Raw genomic sequence first — 21,245 nt, forward strand, 5'->3', positions numbered from 1 at the left:
AAAGGTACAGAACGACAGGTAGGCTCAGGGCAGGCAGAGGTCAGCATTCCAGGGTGGTGTGACAAGGTACAGAACGTCAGGCAGGGTCAGGGAAGCCAGAGGTCTGTAATCCAGGGTGGTGTGACAAGGCACAGAACAGCAGGCAGAGTTAGGGCAGGAAGAATGGTCAAAACTAGAAAACAGGAACTAGAGAAAGCCAGGGATACGGGAAAACCGCTGGTAGACTTGACAAAACAAAGCTAACTGGCAATAGACAAACAGAGAAAACCGGTATAAATACACAGGGGATAATGGGGAAGATGGATGACACCTGGAGGGGGGTGGAGACAAGTACAAAGACAGGTCAAACAGATCAGGGTGTGACAGGGGCAAGTGGTGGTCACACCAGATACTGACAGATTTTCTGATCCACGCCCCTACCTTTTTTTTAACGGTATCTGTGACCAAAAGATGCATATATGTATTCCCAGTCATGTGAAATCCATAGATTAGGGACGAAGAATTGCCATAGCCTATATACATATATGCCTTATAATAAGACTGTCAAAGACATAACGTAGAAACCTGCATTACAGACTCAAAAACAACCAGTGGTTGAATAGGCCTAATGTGTCTATCCACCACCACCACCAATAGGAAGATAGCAGTTGTGACTATGACAATGAGATGAGTGCACACCGGTGCACCTACACGTGTTTACTATTGACATTTACCTTTCTTTATAAACCAGGAAGAAGGCTGCGTTTACACTGGAAGCCCAATTCTGAGCACTTTTTTCACCAATTTGTCTTTTTACCAATCAGACCTGCTCTGAAGATTGAAAACCAGCCTATCACAGATTTTAAGGTAGGCTATTATTATACGTAAGTGCAGCGTTTGGTGATGATAAGGCTACTTTGTGAAAGCATTCCGGTTTTCTTTAAAAAATCTAAATTGTATCAGATATTGAAATTACATTTAATATGCTTATTATTAAAGACTTCTGTTCAACACTGCTCAACGTTACAGAATGTTCAGAATGTATAATGTTTATTGAACAGACATTCATCACAGGCTCTACAATACCTGACCATCACCATCAAGGTGGCAGGTTGTTAAGGGAATTTGTATCTATAATGACTAATTATGTATACATTTCAATCAGGATGTACTAATCAGAATACTATTATGTTACTGTATATGTACTAATCAGAATACTATTATGTTACTGTATATGTACTAATCAGAATACTATTATGTTACTGTATATGTTTGAGTTTTCTTTCTTGATCCCAGTACTGAAGATAATGTGTGTGTGAATGTAGTCACGAGTTTAGAACAATGACGGTCTGTTCCTTGGTACAAATGAATGAACTATATCTCCAGACTGTCTAGAATGCTTATCTACACTGACTGACCTTGGCTCTAGGCGAGGAGGGAAGGCTTGAGAGCTATAGAGCCTTTCTACCCGTATCAAGAAGAGACGGAACATTTAGAAAACGCTGACGTCATTTTCAGTTTATAACCTGTGGTAAAATGTGTGTGTACTCAGTACTCTCTTGAATAAAGGCTGTTACTTGACTTTTAAGACCGGGCTCTGTCCATTCCTATAAAATAAGGGTCTTACAAATTCTTATGAATTGACAGAGTGTTTAATTGTAATTGGGAATTAAAACAGAGGAATCAAATTCCTTCAACACAGGTAAACTTACAACTTAAACTTACCTTAAGTCAGGGGACTTAAAATCATCCACTATTGACTATTGCATTTCATCCTTTTGCAGTAGTTTGAAAGAATTAGGAATTAGAATCATTGAATAGGATCTCTATGACTACTTCAACCAGAGGTTACACAGGATGGGCAATGGACAGAGATTGACATTATTGCTCAAGCTGATGATCATTTCATTGTTCATTGTTTAAATGAACTAAAGGCTTGATAAAGTCCCTTTTTGCACAAAGCAACTGTTGTATGAGAAAATATGTTCTGAGAAGAGCAATATTATATGACTATTTGTCCATTCGTTTTTTACTATGTTTATTTAGAACCTAACAGTACAAAGTACAAAGCAACATTCTTTATCTGCAAACAGCAGATGTGGTGCATGACTGTCAATGATTAGATAAACCTCTCAATGGCTCTCATCATACTGTCAGTAGTTGCATTCGGTGGCTGCCTTTATAAAACAATTCATCAGAAAACACTTGGAAAATCAAGATTTGAATGTTTACTGTTTCAAACACAGAAACTTAATCAAACAGTGCTTGTTTTGAGTTAAGAGGACAATAATATGACACCAGACTTCCCGATTCAGGTGCCAAAATGGTGAACTGCTGTGGATTGGTAACTGTCAAGAATAAACCAGGTACTGTTTGAAAGCAGAAATGATTGTTTACCTCCATGTCTGTGTGGATTTTCATTCTCCCAGGCATGAGCTCTCATCAGTATCTTGTTTATCTTCTCTCCATCCATCGCTCCCTCTCTCAGTACCTCTGAAGAGTATTGCTGTGGAGGTGAGTGTCCAGGGGCATGTAGCCACTGTGAGCTCCACTCTGCAGTATGAGAACCAGGAGGAGAGCCCTCTGGAGGCCATCTTTGTTTTCCCTCTGCCAGGAGAGGCTGCTGTCTGCAGGTTCAGCGCCAAGATAGGACAGACTGAGGTGGTGGCTGAGGTTCAGGAGAAACAGAAGGTGAGGGGAGATGAAAAGTCAACAACGAGACAAATGCCACTGTCAACATTTTTAAAGAAATTTCTGACATCCACAAAAGTATCATTAACAGCAGAATTCGGGTTAATTTCATGTTAATACCAATCAATAACATGTTTGTACAAATGTTCTTATCAGGGCCGGCATTATGGGCCCACCCGACCATAACTCCCTTCCTGTCCAAATAAAAAACATGTCAATCTCAAATCACATTTCCACCCACAGTTTTTATGCGAGTAAAGTCATTCATATCTTATTGATAAAAATCACGACAGTTGTGATGGAAAAAGGTAGTTTCGGCAAAATTTTATAAATGCCGACAGATTATTCGTTCATGGTGGGATCTTTTTGCGTCTGTAAAAAACATTTGTGTCCAGAACTGAAAAAGCATTTGCGAACAAGGAGGCCTACAAACCTGACTCAGTTACTCCAGCTCTGTTAGGAGGAATGGACCAAATTCACCCAACTTATTGTGGGAAGCTTGTGGAAGGCTACCTGAAACGTTTGACCCAAGTTAAATCATTTAAAGGCAGTGCTACCAAGTACTAATTGAGTGTATGTAAACTTCTGACCCACTGGGAATGTGAAGAAAGAAAGAAAAGCTGAAATAAATAATTCTCTCCACTATGATTCTGACATTTCACATTCTTTAAAAAAAGCTGTGAACCAAACTGACCTAAATCAGGGGATTTTTACTAGGATTAAATGTCAGGAATTTAAACGTATTTTGCTGAGGTGTAAGTCATCTTCCGACTTCAAAAGTATCTCTCTATTATATCAGGGAATACGTTGAAAAATATTTCCAAAATGTAAATCACTTGGAGTGGATTTTACATTGTTTTTACAGTCTTTTATGTCCAACAATCAAAACAGGAAATGTTTTTGCTCAGAAAACTTGGGGGAACCCTGACTTACAGGGCTTCAAGAAAGAGTATTATAGCTTTACCAGCACTCTGCTCTCATATCACTATTAGACTTTCACCCTGTAAAACTGGTTCCCCACCCAACGCTTGGTCAAAGGCCACTCTCTGTCAAATCTAAAGCTGGGTTATTGATACCGACCGTACCGATCACTTATCGCATGCAATTTGCTGATATTGTTCATTACGATAAGTAGCTTATACTAGAGAAATGTGAAGTTTGAAATGAAATAAGTTTTCTGATATGGTAATAGGACAATTGATGGCTACAATCATCAAACTAGTAATAGTAGTTTAAAGGATCATTTAATGTTAATGTTATAATCTTACTAATGGTATAAACTTTCTATTTATCGCTATCGCATCAATATCGCATCAATTCAGGCAATTTATTTATTGTTTTTTTGTCCATATTACCCAGCGCTAGTCAAACCCCATTGACCTGACTAGAGTGTCAGTCAGACAGCACCCTCCCCTGGATGTATGCTACTGTACTATACTGTGTCTCAGGCTGATGATGCATCCCTGTGTTCCTCTGTCCCCCTCTCAGGTGCGGGAGCAGTGTGATGATTTGTTGAGCTCAGGCCAGCAGGCCTTCCTATTGGAGGAGAGTGATGAGAGCCCGGATGTGTTCAAGCTGAGTGTAGGTAGTCTGCCTCCAGGGGAAAAGGCCTCTGTCAGCCTGGACTATGTGACAGAGCTGGCCGTACAGGCTGACGATGGCCTGAGGCTCTGCCTTCCAGCTGTGCTCAACCCCTGCTACCAACCCCAGGGTAAGAACACGGACCCTGTATGGAGAGACACAAACCACTAATACATCACAGTGCAGAATAAAACCTTGTGGGCAGCAGTGTGACTAGGAACCAGCAGCTGGTCCCATAGGGTGGTGGTCTTCAGTCCTGCTCTTGGAGACCCACAGGGAGTGGTGCAGGCTTTAGTTCCAGTCTATCTTAAACACATCTGATTGAATTAATCAAGGTCTCGGTGAGTAGTTGAGTTGAAAGGTAGAAGTGCTGGGCCAGAACAAATAGTGACAAATCTAAAATTGTTTTTTAGAATTTTTCGCAAATGTATTAAAAATACAAAACAGAAATACCTGTCTTGCAAATTCTTACACAGGGACACTCAAAGTCAATCTTAAGTGAATAATTGTTTATCATCAGCACGGTAAATACTGACCAGCATCAACCAAAGTTAGCAACAGTCTGATGGAGGCGCAGTATGCAACGTGGGTTTTGTTTTGTGTGAAAACATGGCAGGAGGCAGTGACAGAGCTCAGGAATTTTTCAGCCTTCTAAGAGGACCAAATCTGAAGTGTGGTCATATTTGGGGTTTTATAAGAGTGCTGTGGGAAACTTAATCGAAGATGGTCACCCTGTCTGCAGAACATGCAACAACAACAAAAATTGCAGCAAAAGGGGACAACACTTCAAATCTCTTGATCTTCTTGACCACCACCCACTACTTTATAGTGAATACAAGTTAACTTTTAGCTCAATGCATGATGTGGGGACTTCGGAATGGGGGAAAATGTCATGGTTTGTCTGTCTAACTTGCTAATAGCTTGTCAATAATGTAAACTGAAGCGTTCAGTGTTACCTACTGTTGTTAAAACACTACACGTTGTTTTGCAGCTGTATGCGTTGTGTCTGCAGACTCTATTCTCCCATTTCACACGATAACACCTTAAGTAGTTTAGTCACTCAACCAACATATTTTGTTCATTTAAAATCTGTCAGACGTCGACTTGGTTGTAAACGTGTTTCAACAGGAGAAACACTATAAACTCCTATACAAGACTGTATTTATGTCAATTGTTGGGCTCATTGCAATTACTATCACTGTCTTCTTAGACTGATTTGTATTTATGTAAATTGTACATGGGGTCATTGCATGTACTCAAATGCAACACAGAAGTGTGTGTGTGTGTGTGTGTGTGTGTGTGTGTGTGTGTGTGTGTGTGTGTGTGTGTGTGTGTGTGTGTGTGTGTGTGTGTGTGTGTGTGTGTGTGTGTGTGTGTGTGTGTGTGTGTGTGTGTGTATGTGAATAATTATAATGTAACAACACCAATAATAATAATACATGTGCTATTCTCTTGTTTACAGAGTGAGTGTGCAGCAGACAAACCCAGTGATGCTACTGGTCCCTCCTCTTCTATAGTTTGGACACAGACACTCCAGTAAGCATTTAAAAAGGCATGCTGCTTATGCACCCACATCAAAACATGCTCAAGAACTCACTGCAGCCCTTTCATATTAAGTTGCAAAGGACATGATGCCATTTCAAATTGTTGAGAGGCCTGGCTTTCTGAGGCTGATGAAGGTTGCCGTGCCTCACTACAAAGTGCCATCACCAACATTATTTTCCAAGACTGAAATCCCAAACCTGTACAACCAGATTAAAGCTGATGTTGGAACATTTTATTTGCTTACGTTAATGTTATTATTTGAATGTTCATGCACACAAAAAGTACAAAGTGCTGCTAATTTAATTTGTTGTTTGTTGGTTTTCAATATAAAACTTGGTGAAATAATTTCAGTGTGTGTATCAGTACTTTTTGATAATTTCAAGTACATTTGAGCAATACTGCGATTATACTGATAACAGTGATAATTATGGTTCCTATAATCGTGATATGAAATGTTCATATCATTTCATCTCTAATCAGCATGCTGAAGAGGTTCCAATCAAGTCAATGCACCTACACATGTTGTCCAGGAGCTCAAACGGGGCAGTCCCATTTAGTTGCCTTATATACTGGTTACAGACACGTTACATAGGCATAGTTCATAGGGTTGGTTAGAGCATGTGTCTGGCACCGTCTCCTATCTTAACTTAAAGAACATACAGCACCAGTAAAATGTTGGGACACACCTACCCATTCAAGGGGTTTTCTTAATTTTTGCAATTTTCTACATTGTAGAATAATAGTGAAGACATCTGTCGTGGAAATTTCCTCTATTTACCAAATCATGGGAGCAAACCACACACACAAGTCAGAGTTAGTTATCAACGTCCATTTTTTATTATATAAGCTCTATAGCATTTAGACTTTCAACAGTTCAGTATCTCTAATGAAAAGTTGAGAGTCCCCACACAATGGCAAAATGGGATCCTTTATAGCAAAGATCACACATAGTCAGACAGCATAGACATAATTCATCGTTCAGCTTTGTCTCCTTTCCCAAACCCCAGAACCATAAACCAATCCTCCAAATCAACAGGCATATATCAAATTGTCATTTAGATACAACCAACTCAAAATACAACCAAACCTGGACAAGCTCACGGAGAGGAGAGTGAGGCTATAGGTTAAGATAAAAGGGAGCATGAGAATGATTCCAGACACTGCCACCCTCCTTTCCCCACTAGAAAAAGGTAGGGTATGTTTACATATGTTTACACATGATGACACTTTGACCTCTCCCCTCTCAGCGGCCCATGCAACTTAGTCTTGACATAGAACAGATAACTGCAACCCCGCCACAGTATTATACAAAAATACCATTCTGATGAGAATTAACTTACACACATTTGATGAATATAAAACATCTTACATATGTTACCAACAAATTCTGAATCTTCCACGACACATCAAAACTATGAAATAACACATATGGAATCATGTCCAAACAAATCCAAATATATTTTATATTTGAGATTCTTCTAAGTGGCCACCCTCTGCCTTGATGACAACTTTGCACACTCTTGGCATTCTCTCAACCAGCTTCACATGGAATGCTTTTCCAACACTCTTGAAAGAGTTGCCACATATGCTGAGCACTTGTTGGCTGTTTTTCCATCGCTCTGCGGTCTAACTCATCCAAAACCATCTCAATTGGGTTTAGGTCGGGTGATTGTGGAGAAAAGGTCATCTGATGTAGCACTCCATCACTCTCCTTGGTCAAATAGCCCTTACACAGGCTGGAGGTGTGTTGATTCATTGTCCTGTTGAAAAACAAATGATAGTACAAACCAGATGTGACTCACCACCTGGATTCGGTCTTATGTAGCAAAATTTGAAATTGTGTTTTTTACATAGGATTAAAATAGAGACTCAGAGCTACAAAATGGTATATCATACACTGCATTTGAGGAACAATTCTGCATTGAAAGTTGATCAACTTGTAAAGTCACTTTTGAGAAAATTAACATTAGCTAGCTAGCTAACAGTACACATTAGCTTGAAATGAAACCACTTTCTGTCAAAATTAGAAACGTGTAATAACTGAAAATGTAGCTAGCTAACGCTAGACTATCTTACCTGTATACATCATCATGTATGATGGACGTGTCTCCATGTCAGGAATGTAATATCACAGTTCCCCTGAGTTTGAAGATGTAATCTGGAGACAGGTGTTTTCTCCATCTCTTTAGCTATCATACTCTAATTCCATTGATTTCAAAACTTGATCCCCCAGAAAGTGGAGAGCAACACCTATGCTGCTCCACTACACAATACATGTTTAAAAAAGCAGTGTTCGACAGGATTACAAACACAGACTGATGAGATCAAATAGACAGAAGCCTTCTATATGGCAGACCAATCCAAACTCATCTCTCGGCATGTCCAGCCCACTCATTATCTCAGCCAATCATGGCTACGCCTAGTTTCCTAAATCGGCTCACAGATGGGAGGGCATATCGCTGCAGAGTGCTGTGGTAGCCCTGCTGGTTAAGTGTGCCTTGAATTAAAAAATAAATCACCAATAGTGTCACCAGCAAAGCACCCCCACACCATCACACCTCCTCCATGCTTCACAGTGGGAACCACACATGCGGAGATCATCCATTCACCTACTCTGCGTCTCACAAAGACACAGCGGTTGGAACCAAAAATCTCACATTTGGAATCATCAGCCCAAAGGACAGATTTCCACCGGTCTAATGTCCATTGCTCTTGTTTCTTGGCCCAAGAAAGTCTCTTCTTCTTATTGGTGTCCTTTAGTAGTGGTTTCTTAGCAGCAATTCGACAATTCGACCTCCTCTCAACAGTTGATGTTGAGATGTGTCTGTTACTTGAACTCTGTGAAGAATTTATTCTAATGAACTTATCCTCTGCAGCAGAGGTAACTCTGGGTCTTCCTTTCCTGTGGCGGTCCTCACGAGAGCTAGTTTCATCATAGCACTTGATGGTTTTTGCAACTGCACTTGAAGAAACTTTCAAAGTTCTTGACATTTTCTGGATTGACTGACCTTCATGTCTTAAAGTATTGATGGACTGTCCTTTCTCTTTGCTTATTTTAGCTGTTCTTGCCATAATACGGACTTGGTCTTTTACCAAATAGGGCTATCTTCTGTATACCACCCCTACCTTGACACAACACAACTGATTGGCTCAAACTCATTAAGGAAATAAATTGCACAAATTAACTATTAACAAGGCACACCTGTTAATTGAAATGCATTCTAGGTGACTACCTCGTGAAGCTGGTTGAGAGCCAAGAGTGTGCAAAGCTGTCATCAAAGCAAGAATAATCTAAAATGTAAAATATATTTTTGGGGTTACTACATGATTCCATAGTTTTGATGTCTTCACTATTATTCTACAATGTAGAAAATAGTCTAAAATAAAGGAAAACCCTGGAATGAGTAGGTGTGTCCAAACTTTTGACTGTATGTATGAATGTCTGTGTGTACAGTATGTCTGTGTGTGTGCACTCTCACTAGCACCATGAACCATCAGAATCCTTCATAGTTGTTAAATTCCCTCTGACTGCTCTGTCTTCATGTGAATGTTGTTCTAACTGCAGGTCAGTGTGGCTGCAGGTCATCAGTTTGACCGGGACGTTGAGCTGTTGTTGTATTACCAAGACACCCATCAGCCTACTGCTATAGTAGAGGCAGCACAGACTTCTGCCAAGCCAGGTGAGGGGGGGTGGGTGTACTCTGTTGTAGATGTGTGGATATGAGATCAATGAGTAGTCTAGTCTACTACCTTAATCTATGTTTACATAGAGTAACATGGTGAGACAGAAGATACAGTAGATGTAGAGATGGAGAAAGAGGAGAAAGGCTGTTGGACACTTCTGTTTTCTCTCTCTGTCTTTCTCTCTCTCTGTCTTTCTCTCTCTCTGTCTTTCTCTCCATTCATTCCGTCTTTCTCTCCATTCACTCAGTCTTTCTCTCCATTCACTCCGTCTTTCTCTCCATTCACTCCGTCTGTCTCATCTCTCTCTCTCGCTCTCTCTCAGGCTCTCTCAGGCTCTCTGATGGGCAACCCAGTGGTCATGCTGAGCCTGTACCCAGAATTCCCCAACGATGTGATGTCATTGATGACCTCACATGCAGAGTTTCTGTTCATTATGGATCGCTCTGGTAGCATGTCATGCCCCATGCACAATGGACCTGGGGCACAGGACCGCATAGGCAGTGCCAGGGTATACACACACACACATGCAGACACACACGCAAACACAACCCTGTACTAGTAAATTAACATCTCAATCTGCACATGATTCACCAGTACACCAAGTGACTTCTCTGTAGGCTACTAGTTCTTTGAGACTGTATGTGGTATCGTTTATTGATTAGTAAAGACACGTTCTCTCTTGCAGGACACTCTGCTGCTCTTGCTGAAAAGCCTGCCCATGGGCTGCTACTTCAACATCATCAGCTTTGGGAACATTTATAAGTCCTTCTTTCCGTAAGTGTTCTCTCCTTCCAAACCCTCGTCTCAATCAGTTCAAATTCGTGTCTGAGGAGTTCAGTTTTTTACAAACACATTTAGCTGTGTCATTCTAGGGTTTTATCATGTATGTTGTACCAGGTAGTCCAAATCCAAAGATAATCAGTGACAGTGTTTGACAGTTACTGTTTGTCTTGGGAGGGTAATATGTTGTGGTGATGTGTTGGAGGAAATTATAGTTGAAATTATTAATTATGTATACATTTAAATTAGAACCATTTATTTTAATACTGTTACGTTGTGGTATGAAATGTATGGGTTTTTAGTTAAACTAGGACTGAAAATGTAGTTAAAACGAATGAATTGTCTGTACCTTGCAGGTTTAAGGGAGAAGGAGGGTATATCTCTTTAGAGAGATAAGAATGTTCTTTGATGTTCCATTAGTGGAGAAGAGTATATCTCTCTAAACGGGAGAAAATAAGTACTCCGACTGGGTCTTTTGATGATAGGGTTTGTATTAATAACATTGTGGTTCCAAGGGTGGCAGATGAGATCAAAGCTATAAATTAGATCCTGGTAGGATTAGAGTCAAGTATTTTTTGATGGTCCACTCTCAATGAGAATGTGGATTGGATCAATTATATCTATTAAAATTCCACAGCGCTTCACCAATTATATTAGAGATGTAATGAATGACTTGGCAGAATAGAATAGTCTTGGATGATTGCTGGCTGAAGAGGGTGGGAGTGTATAGGTAATTTGACTCCGGGATATACAGTTGGGATGGATCAGTGACCAAGGCCTTGTCTGGTTTACACACCCTAGTTCACAAGTTGGAAATTAACTCAGGGGTGGATACTTCTCGGACAAATTGGGTTGACAGTGTGTTTGGAAGATGGAAAAATGTTATGATTACTGTGTTATGGGCTACCTTCACCTGTGTGACTGTGTTAGTTTTGTACGGACGTGGTTGATTGCGTGTATGTATGAAAGTTATCATTTCCAGGACTCTGGAGAAATCAATGACGATTCAGATGGTGAGATATGGGCAGATTCCAAGTTCTGACCCGTGGTATGTGGAATGTGGATCTACTGAACAAGGGGATGAATCCGGATCTTTCATCATTGGGGAATTAATGTTTGATTAGACTATTTTTGAGATGAAGGGGAATTAGATTGTTCTTTGTTTCAAGGATTAGACTGTTTTTTGAATGAAGATTGTAACGAAAATCCTGATAAGAAGAGTTATAATTCTGATGTAGGTTAAAAGGTTAGATTAAGGTTAAGGTTAGATTTGATTAATGATGGGTGAAGAGTCTGATAAACATTTATAATAATGTTGGTTGTGTCTCTATTCATATGATAATCTGATAGACTTATAATTAACCTTATTATAAAGGTTTATTTGTATGATAAATCTGATAAACCTTTATAATAAGGTTAGTTAAGTTTATTTATATTTTTATTTTTTATGTTTGATAAAACTAGATGTAGATTTGAATGTATAATATTTAATCAAAGGGAGGATTTGTTGGAGGAAATTATAGTTGAAATGATTAATTATGTATACATTTAAATTAGAACCATTTATTTTAATACTATTACGTTGTGGTATGAAATGTATGGGTTTTTAGTTAAACTAGGACTGAAAATGTAGTTAAAACGAATGAATTGTCTGTACCTTGCGGGTTTAAGGGAGAAGGAGGGTATATCTCTTTAGACAGATAAGAATGTTCTTTGATGTTCCATTAGTGGAGAAGAGTATATCTTTTAGACAGATTGGAATGTTTGTTTTATGAGGGGAGTAGAAGACAATCTCCAGACCTGAAGACACTGCGCTATTGTGTGGATCGGAGAAAGTGTGAGAACTGATGACGTCTGTAGTTATCTGGGAATTACATCTGTTTATATTAGTTACTGTGCTGTTACTAAGCAGTAATGCATTACGGCAGTGTTACGTTACTACACCTAATAGGAAATCCACATGCGCACTGGAATGCCGCGAACTGTAGAGCACGAGGGGTTTTGACTAAACAAAAACTAACTGTACTCCCGTCTCCTGCCTGGTCATTTCTCCACAACACAAATATTACAGTGGCGACGAGGTGATTAAACTACATAAACGGACATTGCTTGAAGGGAAGAATGTTGCGTGAGTAATGAAACTCAAAATACTATGTAATTCGTCAGTTATTTTTTATACTGCTAGCACTGCTAGTACAGTATTCAGGAGCTGCCATGTAGCAAGACTATTGGAGTCCAGAATAGCGACACTGCCCTCTGGTGGTTATTTTTATTTTTTTAACTGTCTCATTGAACCCATTGAAATTAAGCGATCTCAGTGGAGAAATATTGGCAAGAAGAAAGAAAAAAGGAAGAAGGAACATAACACGGTGTGTACATTCATACAAATGAGTGCAGTGAATGAAGTAATTGCAGAAACTTCTGAAGTGAAGAAGTAGAGGAATATTCAGAAAATTAAAGAATATAAGGAATATGAACAATTAACTGTGAAAATGGCAACCATTGGTCGAGTACCAGAGTTTGAGGCTACAAAAGAGGATTTTGATTCCTATTTGGAGCGTTTTGAGCGTTGGCTGGCTGTAAATGAAATCAAAGATGGAAAGAAAGCAGACGTATTTCTCATTGTTTTGGGTCCAACTGAGTATGGATTGCTGAAAGGTCTCATTGAACCAATGAAAGCAGTGGAGTTGAACTATGCAGAACTGACTGAAACTCTTTCAAGGTATTTCAAGCCTACGCCAATTCTCATTGCAGAACGTTTCAGATTTTACCAACGTCACCAGAGTCAAGGGGAAACCGTGGCTGACTACATCCTTGCTTTGAAAAGGCTGGCAAGTACATGTGAGTTTGCACGATTTCTTGATGATGCTCTCAGAGACAAGTTTGTATGTGGTCTCACAGGTGAAGCATATCACAGAAGGCTCCTGTCAGAGAAGGACCTGACCTTTAAGAAAGCCTGTGATATAGCACTTGGACTCGAGCTTGCCCACAGGGATACTATTGAGCTATCGGGACATGCAGAACGTCAGAAAGGTGTTCACAAGGTCAGTGATGCACGTGGTGGAAAAAGCTCACAAAGGTCACACTTTTTTCAGTCCCGTCCTCAAGGTTACACAAGAACAAAGCAGCCCACATCTCAAAGGTCTAAGCCAAGTTGCTACAGATGTGGGGGAGATAATCATCAGCACAGTAAATGTCGATTCCATAATGAAAAGTGCCACAATTGTGGAAAGGTTGGACATTTACAGAGAGTGTGTAAAGCCTCAAAACGCACAGCAAGAGCGCACAAAGTGTCAGACGCAGCACAAGAAGAGGAAGGTACAACTGAAACAGTAGTGGAACTGTTCACAGTGTACACTGCTCAACAACTAAAAGATGGAATCTATCTCAACATGGAATTAGCGGGAAAACAGGTTAAAATGCAGCTGGACACCGGAGCGTCTGTATCTCTGGTTCCAGAGAGACTCTACAAAGAAAAACTAAAAGAGTGTCCTCTTCAGCCCGCGTCCATCCGCCTTTCTTCATACACTGGTGACACTATTCCTGTGTTAGGGCAGATCCAGGTACCAGTCCGGTATGAGGGAAAGGAGTGGACGCTACTGCTTGTCATTGTTAAAGGAGAAAAATCAGCCTTGCTAGGCAGAAACTGGCTACAAAAGATCAAGTTGAACTGGGGAGAAATCTTCAGTCTGAGAAATGACAAACCAGTGAGTCAGGATACACTCACTAACATGCTGGAGAAGCACAAAGAACTTTTCAAAGATGGCTACGGTGAAATACAAGACTTCACAGCAAAAGTCAGAGTGCAAGAAGGAACCAAGCCTATCTTTCACAAACCACGTCCAGTTCCCTATGCTCTTAAGGAAGCAGTAGAGAAGGAACCGCCTACAGAAGAATAACATAATCACGAAAGTAGCGAGGAGCGACTGGTCCACTCCGATTGTTGTAGTCCCAAAGAAAGACAAGACCGTCAGAATGTGCGGTGACTACAAGGTCCCACAGTAAATCGCTGCATACTACCAGAGGAAGATCCACTACCAAACGCTGAAGATCTGTTTGCCACTCTAGCTGGTGGGAAGGTTTTCAGTAAGCTGGACCTGGCATTCGCTTATCAGCAACTGAAGCTGGATCCGGAGTCAGAACAGTATCTGACCATGTATACACACAAGGGGCTATTCAGATTCAATCGCTTGGCCTATGGAATCTCGACAGCTCCAGCGATATTCCAACAAACAATGGATCAGATCTTGGACGGTATAGACCATGTTGTGTGCTTCATGGATGACATCCTCGTGTCAGCACCAACCATTGGAGAGCACCTTGTAGTGCTGGACAAAGTGATGTCAAGACTGGAGAAATACGGAGTGAGAATGAAACACAGCAAGTGTGAGTTCCTCCAGGACTCAGTGGAGTATCTCGGATACAAGATTGATGCACAAGGCCTGCACCCAACCAACAGCAAGGTGGAAGCAATCGTAAACGCTCCAGCACCCACAAATATCTCAGAGCTGAGGTAATTTTTGGGGCTCCTGAACTATTACGGAAAGTTTGTGTCAAACTTGTCCACATTGTTGCATCCGCTTCACCAACTGCTGCAGGCCGATACAAAGTGGAATTGGTCCCCACAATGCGAAGAAGCGTTCAAGACTTGCAAACAGCGTCTGCTAAAGAGCAAGTGGCTTGCCCACTATAACACAGAGATGAAGCTGAGACTTGCGTGTGATGCATCTCCATACGGAGTAGGAGCCGTCATCTCACATGTTCTACCGTCAGGTGAAGAACACCCTATTGAATTTGCATCACGGACTCTGTCACCAAGTGAGAAAAATTATGCTCAAATTGAGAAGGAAGCCCTGAGCATAATATTCGGAGTGAAGAAGTTTCACAAATACCTCTACGGAAGGAAGTTCCAACTGCTGACAGATCACAAGCCTCTGTTGGCCATCCTTGGACCAAAATCAGCTATACCAACCCTTGCTGCACTTCGAATGCAACGTTGGGCTCTGATATTGTTAGCCTACGACTACGAGATTGAGTACAGACGATCCAGTGATCACGCAAATGCCGATGCACTATCAAGACTACCATGCAATAGTGACTCCGACAGTGAAGATGATAGAGCAGTCTTCCAGATCTCTCTCATTGATGAACTGCCCATATCTGCTTCTGACATAGCAGAGGAAACAAGGAAAGACCCAGTGCTTTCCAAAGTCTTGGACTTAACATTAGGCGGTTGGCCAACCTTCGTAAATTACGATAACCTTCGTCCATTCATCGACAAGAAAGACCAGTTGTCCACTGATCAAGGGTGTGTTCTGTGGGGATCAAGGGTGGTGGTACCTCACAAATTCCAGAGGAGACTGCTATCTGACCTAAATGAGGGACATCCAGGGATCACTCGAATGAAAGCACTCGCTCGCAGTTATCTGTGGTGGCCTGGACTGGATCAGGACATTCAACAGCATGTAGGCCACTGCTCACCTTGTGAAGGTGTTCGCAACAAGCCTGCTGCTGCACCTCTTCATCCATGGTCCTGGGCTGCTACACCTTGGGAACGCATCCATGTGGATTACGCCGAAATTGACAAGCAACATTTCCTTGTTGTCGTCGATGTCCATTCCAAGTGGATGGAAGTGTTCCCTACTCAACTGACCACAGCTGAGAAGACCATCAATCTTCTCAGACACCTGTTTGCATCCTTTGGACTAGTCAAGGAGCTCGTATCGGACAATGCCCCCCCGTTCACGTCAAACGATTTTGAAATGTTTCTCAAGAACAACGGAGTAAGGCACATCCTGTCACCACCTTACCATCCGGCATCAAACGGAGCAGCGGAGAGAGCCGTGCAAACCTTTAAGAAGGCCTGGACTAGACTCGAGGTTCAGTCTGTGCCCATCCACCAAAGGCTTCCCCGGTTCCTGTTTACTTACCGTAACACCCCACACACAGTAACGGAATGTACACCAGCTGAACTGTTTCTGAAACGCCAACCACGTACCCGCCTGACATTGTTGAAACCAGACTTGTCAAGCACTGTGGCAAAGCACCAGCTACAGCAGAAGAAAGCTCATGACAGACACTCAAAGACTGTCAGAGAATTCAAAGAGGAAGAGAGGGTGATGGTATGTGATTTCAGACACCCCAAGCGCCTGTGGAACTCAGGTGTGATCTTGCAACGCAGAGGACCTTTGACTTACCAAGTCCAAATTGGTCATCGCCAGGTCAACGTTCATGTGGATCATCTGCTACGGTCCAACGCCCCAGCAGAGACATGCCGAGAGAACAAGAACAATAACGACCCCCAGGACTATTCTCCTGACTGTGGACGTACGGGAGAGACAGAGCCTGACCTTCCACCCGAACCTGGCCCACCACAGGATGCCCAGGAGGAGCGGAGATATCCTATTCGACAGCGAAGGGCACCTCAAAAGCTTGACCTGTGAGTTGAGCTGGTTAAGGAGGTAACGGACAGTAAAACAAACACTTTAATATGTCCTAGATAAAAGGAAAGAAAAAGGACATTACCTGGGTTAGTTATTAGGACACAAACTCCATCTTCGGGGCAGATAAATCCCCTGGATTTGTGCTGGGCTCTGAAAAGTCTGCTTCAACCCAGTAGTTGAAAAATGTTTAAGAATGCATTGTTCATATATTGCATTAGTAGTTACCTCACATATTTACCTTGTTCTCTGGGAGTTAAACACTATGGGGGAGGAGTGTAGTATCTGGGATCTACATCTGTTTATATTAATTAGTGTGCTGTTACTAAGCAGTAATGCATTACGGCAGTGTTACGTTACTACACCTAATAGGAAATGCACATGCGCACTGGAATGCCGCGAACTGTAGAGCACGAGGGGTTTTGACTAAACGAAAACTAACTGTACTCCCGTCTCCTGCCTGGTCATTTCTCCACAACACAAATATTACAACGTCATTTTGATCTTCTCTTTAAAATGTAATGTTCTTTGTATTTTGGGTCAGTACTCATCAAGAATAAATGCTGAACTTGTTTTTAAGACTGGTACCTTGCTATTTCATGCAAATAATACATTTACAACTTATTATGAAATAGATAGTGTGAATTTGGTTTTGGCTACAAAACATATAGGAATTTAGAATTCCTCTAACATGATGACCCTTTGACCTTGTGTGTGTGGACATCAGTAAGAGTGTGGAGTACAGCCAGAAGACAATGGATGAGGCTCTGGAGAAGGTGAAGGCAATGAGGGCTGACCTCGGAGGTACAGAGATCCTCCAGCCTTTAAAAGATATCTACAGCCAGCCCTGCCTCCCTGACCAGCCCAGACAGGTAGCTAACACAGCCTACTCATACACCTTAATCATTCCTTATAGACACACACACACACACAAACACACTGTAATTCACACCGTTTCCTCCTGAAGCACCTCAAACTCCTCTCCACTTTCCATGACTACAATCACTACAACGGTTTGTTTAGCCTCAGAGTTAGACCCAACCAATGGCATGTTTAGTTACAGAGTTACACCCAACCAATGGCATGTTTAGTTACAGAGTTACACCCAACCAATGGCATGTTTAGTTACAGAGTTACATCCAACCAAACAGTATCTTTTAAGTGTGTGGTATTTATATTACCATGCCTTTCTTACTGGGCCAGCAAATAGACGTATGTTTTTGGTTACTGAGGAAACATTCTCTGTATACTTCAAGGCTGCATGTACCTTATTTAACATTAACACATGATGAATATACCCTCTCTGTCGTCCTCAGCTCTTCTTGTTCACTGACGGTGAGGTGGGGAACACCAAGGAAGTCCTGGATCTGGTGAAGGCAAATGCCGGCTCTCACAGGTGGGCCCACAATCACTGTTTCCCCTATCATTACCTAGTTGGAGCAGGGCTCCCACCCATAACAATCACTGTTTCTCCTATCATTACCTAGTTGGAGCAGGGCTTCCACCCACAACAATCACTGTTTCTCCTATCATTACCTAGTTGGAGCAGGGCTTCCACCCACAACAATTACTGTTTCCCCTATCATTACCTAGTTGGAGCAGGGTTCCCACCCATAACAATCACTGTTTCCCCTATCATTACCTAGTTGGAGCAGGGTTCCCACCCATAACAATCACTGTTTCTCCTATCATTACCTAGTTGGAGCAGGGTTCCCACCCATAACAATCACTGTTTCCCCTATCATTACCTAGTTGGAGCAGGGTTCCCACCCATAACAATCACTGTTTCTCCTATCATTACCTAGTTGGAGCAGGGCTCCCACCCATAACAATCACTGTTTCTCCTATCATTACCTAGTTGGAGCAGGGTTCCCACCCATAACAATCACTGTTTCTCCTATCATTACCTAGTTGGAGCAGGGCTTCCACCCACAACAATCACTGTTTCTCCTATCATTGCCTAGTTGGAGCAGGGCTTCCACCCACAACAATTACTGTTTCTCCTATCATTACCTAGTTGGAGCAGGGCTCCCACCCACAACAATCACTGTTTCCCCTATCATTACCTAGTTGGAGCAGGGTTCCTGTCAGGACCCGGTAACGAACCCGGGTCTCCGGAGTGAGAAACAGTCACTTAACCAACTGAACCACGAGTAGTTGGCAGAACCCAGAAGATGAGGCAGACACAGCAGTACTTGATTGGAGTATTTAATAAAGTAAAAAAGGAAAGTCCTTCAGGCAAACATATAACTCCACAACGTCAAAAGTAATTCCACGAGAACAAAGGTAATCCTCCAAGACAAAAAGGTAAATCCACAGGGTGGTAGGTATAGAATGAAAAAACCTCAAAGGATACTCAAAAATGTATGAACAAGAACAAAAACAGAATTCCACAAGAGAGTCCAACGGGAGCCACAAAAGTTCACAGCATACTAGGGCTGGGTGCTAACATACAAACACAGAGCAAAGAACTGAGGAAAACTAAGGGTTAAATACAATCAGGGGAAACGAGGCACAGGTGCAAATAATAACAGGGAACAAGGGAGAACAAAAGGGTCAAAAAGCACAATGGGGGCATCTAGTGACCAAAGACTGGAACAACCCTGGCCAAATCCTGACAGTTCCCACCCATAACAATCACTGTTTCTCCTATCATTACCTCATTGGAGCAGGGCTTCCACCCACAACAAGCACTGCTATGGGAGCCCTGCTTTAACTAGCTCTGTTACCTTCCTCATGAAAGAATTGATGATTCTTCCTGAACAGTTATGTTTTAATTCAGTCATCCCACAAGCACAAGAAAAACAATACCAGTGATTTGTTTGATAGCCTTATTTTGGTATTTGACAACAACAATAATACTGTTTCCCTGGGTGTGTCCCTGCCAGGTGCTTCTCCTTTGGGATTGGAGAGGGGGCCAGCAGGGCGGAAGGCACGCACAGTTTATCACAGGACAGGACAGGATGCAGCCCAAAGTAAGAGAGCTTGTGTGTGTACAGTCGTGGCCCAAAGTTTTGAGAATGACACAAATATTAATTTTCACAAAGTCTGCTGCCTCAGTTTGTGTGATGACAATTTACATATACTCCAGAATGTTATGAAGAGTGATCAGATGAATTGCAATTCATTGTAAAGTCCCTCTTCAGCAGTAAAATAAAGGTCCAATTATTTTTTTTTAAATAACATTCTCTCGTTAACACAGGTGTGAGTGTTGACGAGGACAGGGCTGGAGATCACTGTCATGCTGATTGAGTTTGAATAACAGACTGGAAGCTTCAAAAGGAGGGTGGTGCTTGGAATCATTGTTCTTCCTCTGTCAATCATGGCTACCTGCAAGGAAACACGTGCCGTCATCATTGCTTGGCACAAAAAGGGCTTCACAGGCAAGGATATTGCTGCCAGTAAGATTGCACCTAAATCAACCATTTATCGGATCACCAAGAACTTCAAGGTGAGCGGTTAAATTGTTGTGAAGAAGGCTTCAGGGCGCCCAAGAAAGTCCAGCAAGCACCAGGACCGTCTCCTAAAGTTGATTCAGCTGCGGGATTGGGGCACCACCAGTACAGAGCTTTCTCAGGAATGGCAGCAGGCAGGTGTGAGTGCATCTGCACGCACAATGAGTTGAAGACTTTTGAAGGATGGCCTGGTGTCAAGAAGGGCAGAAAAGAAACCACTTCTCTCCAGGAAAAACATCAGGGACAGACTGATATTCTGCAAAAGGTACAGGGATTAGACTGCTGAGGACTGCGGTAAAGTACTTTTCTCTAATGAATCCCCTTTCCGATTGTTTGGGGCATCTGGAAAAAAGCTTGCCTGGAGAAGACAAGGTGAGCGCTACCATCAGTCCTGTGTCATGCCAACAGTAAAGCATCCTGAGACCATTCATGTGTGGGGTTGCTTCTCAGCCAAGGGAGTGTGCTCACTCACAATTTTGCCTAAGAACACAGCCATGAATAAAGAATGGTACCAACACATCCTCCGAGAGCACCTTGCCATAAGGCAAAAGTGATAACTTTGTGGCTCGGGGAACAAAACATTGATATTTTGGATTCATGGCCAGGAAACTCCCCAGACCTTAATCCCATTGAGAACTTGTGGTCAATCCTCAAGAGGTGGGTGGACAAACAAAAACCCACAAATTCTGACAAACTTGATTATGCAAGAAGTTAATTGACATGCTAGGGTAGGATTGCAGAGGTCTTGAAAAAGAAGGGTCAACAACTGCAAATATTGACTCTTTGAATCAACTTCATGTAATTGTCAATAAAAGCCTTTGACACTTATGAAATGCATGTAATTATCATTCAGTATTCCATAGTAACATCAGACAAAAATATCTAAAGACACTGAGGCAGCAGACTTTGTGAAAATGTATATTTGTGTCATTCTCAAAACTTTTGGCCACCTTATTTGCAATTTAAAAAAAATTGGAGTCACGTCGACATGTTTCACTCAAAACCTTGTATTTCTTATTTTCTGTCTCTCGCTCCCTATTCTGTCTGTCTGTCTGTCTGCCCGTCTCCCCGTCTGTCTCCCCGTCTGTCT

The 21,245-nt window shown here is 41.8% G+C and overlaps 1 protein-coding gene across 1 annotated transcript; it reads left to right on the forward strand.

Annotated features, from left to right (window-relative positions):
* Window positions 1-2,064: 2,064 nt before the first annotated feature.
* Window positions 2,065-19,679, forward strand: LOC109876060 (von Willebrand factor A domain-containing protein 5A-like). Its single transcript, XM_031796328.1, has 9 exons — window positions 2,065-2,345; window positions 2,468-2,670; window positions 4,159-4,398; window positions 9,362-9,476; window positions 9,813-9,988; window positions 10,166-10,254; window positions 17,428-17,572; window positions 18,017-18,096; window positions 19,589-19,679. Exons 1-9 carry the CDS (start codon window positions 2,303-2,305, stop codon window positions 19,677-19,679), a joined length of 1,182 nt encoding a protein of 393 aa, XP_031652188.1. The 5' UTR covers window positions 2,065-2,302.
* The last annotated feature ends 1,566 nt before the right edge of the window (window positions 19,680-21,245 follow it).

The sequence above is a fragment of the Oncorhynchus kisutch genome, linkage group LG18, assembly GCF_002021735.2.
Source record: "Oncorhynchus kisutch isolate 150728-3 linkage group LG18, Okis_V2, whole genome shotgun sequence".
Classification (NCBI taxonomy): domain Eukaryota; kingdom Metazoa; phylum Chordata; class Actinopteri; order Salmoniformes; family Salmonidae; genus Oncorhynchus; species Oncorhynchus kisutch.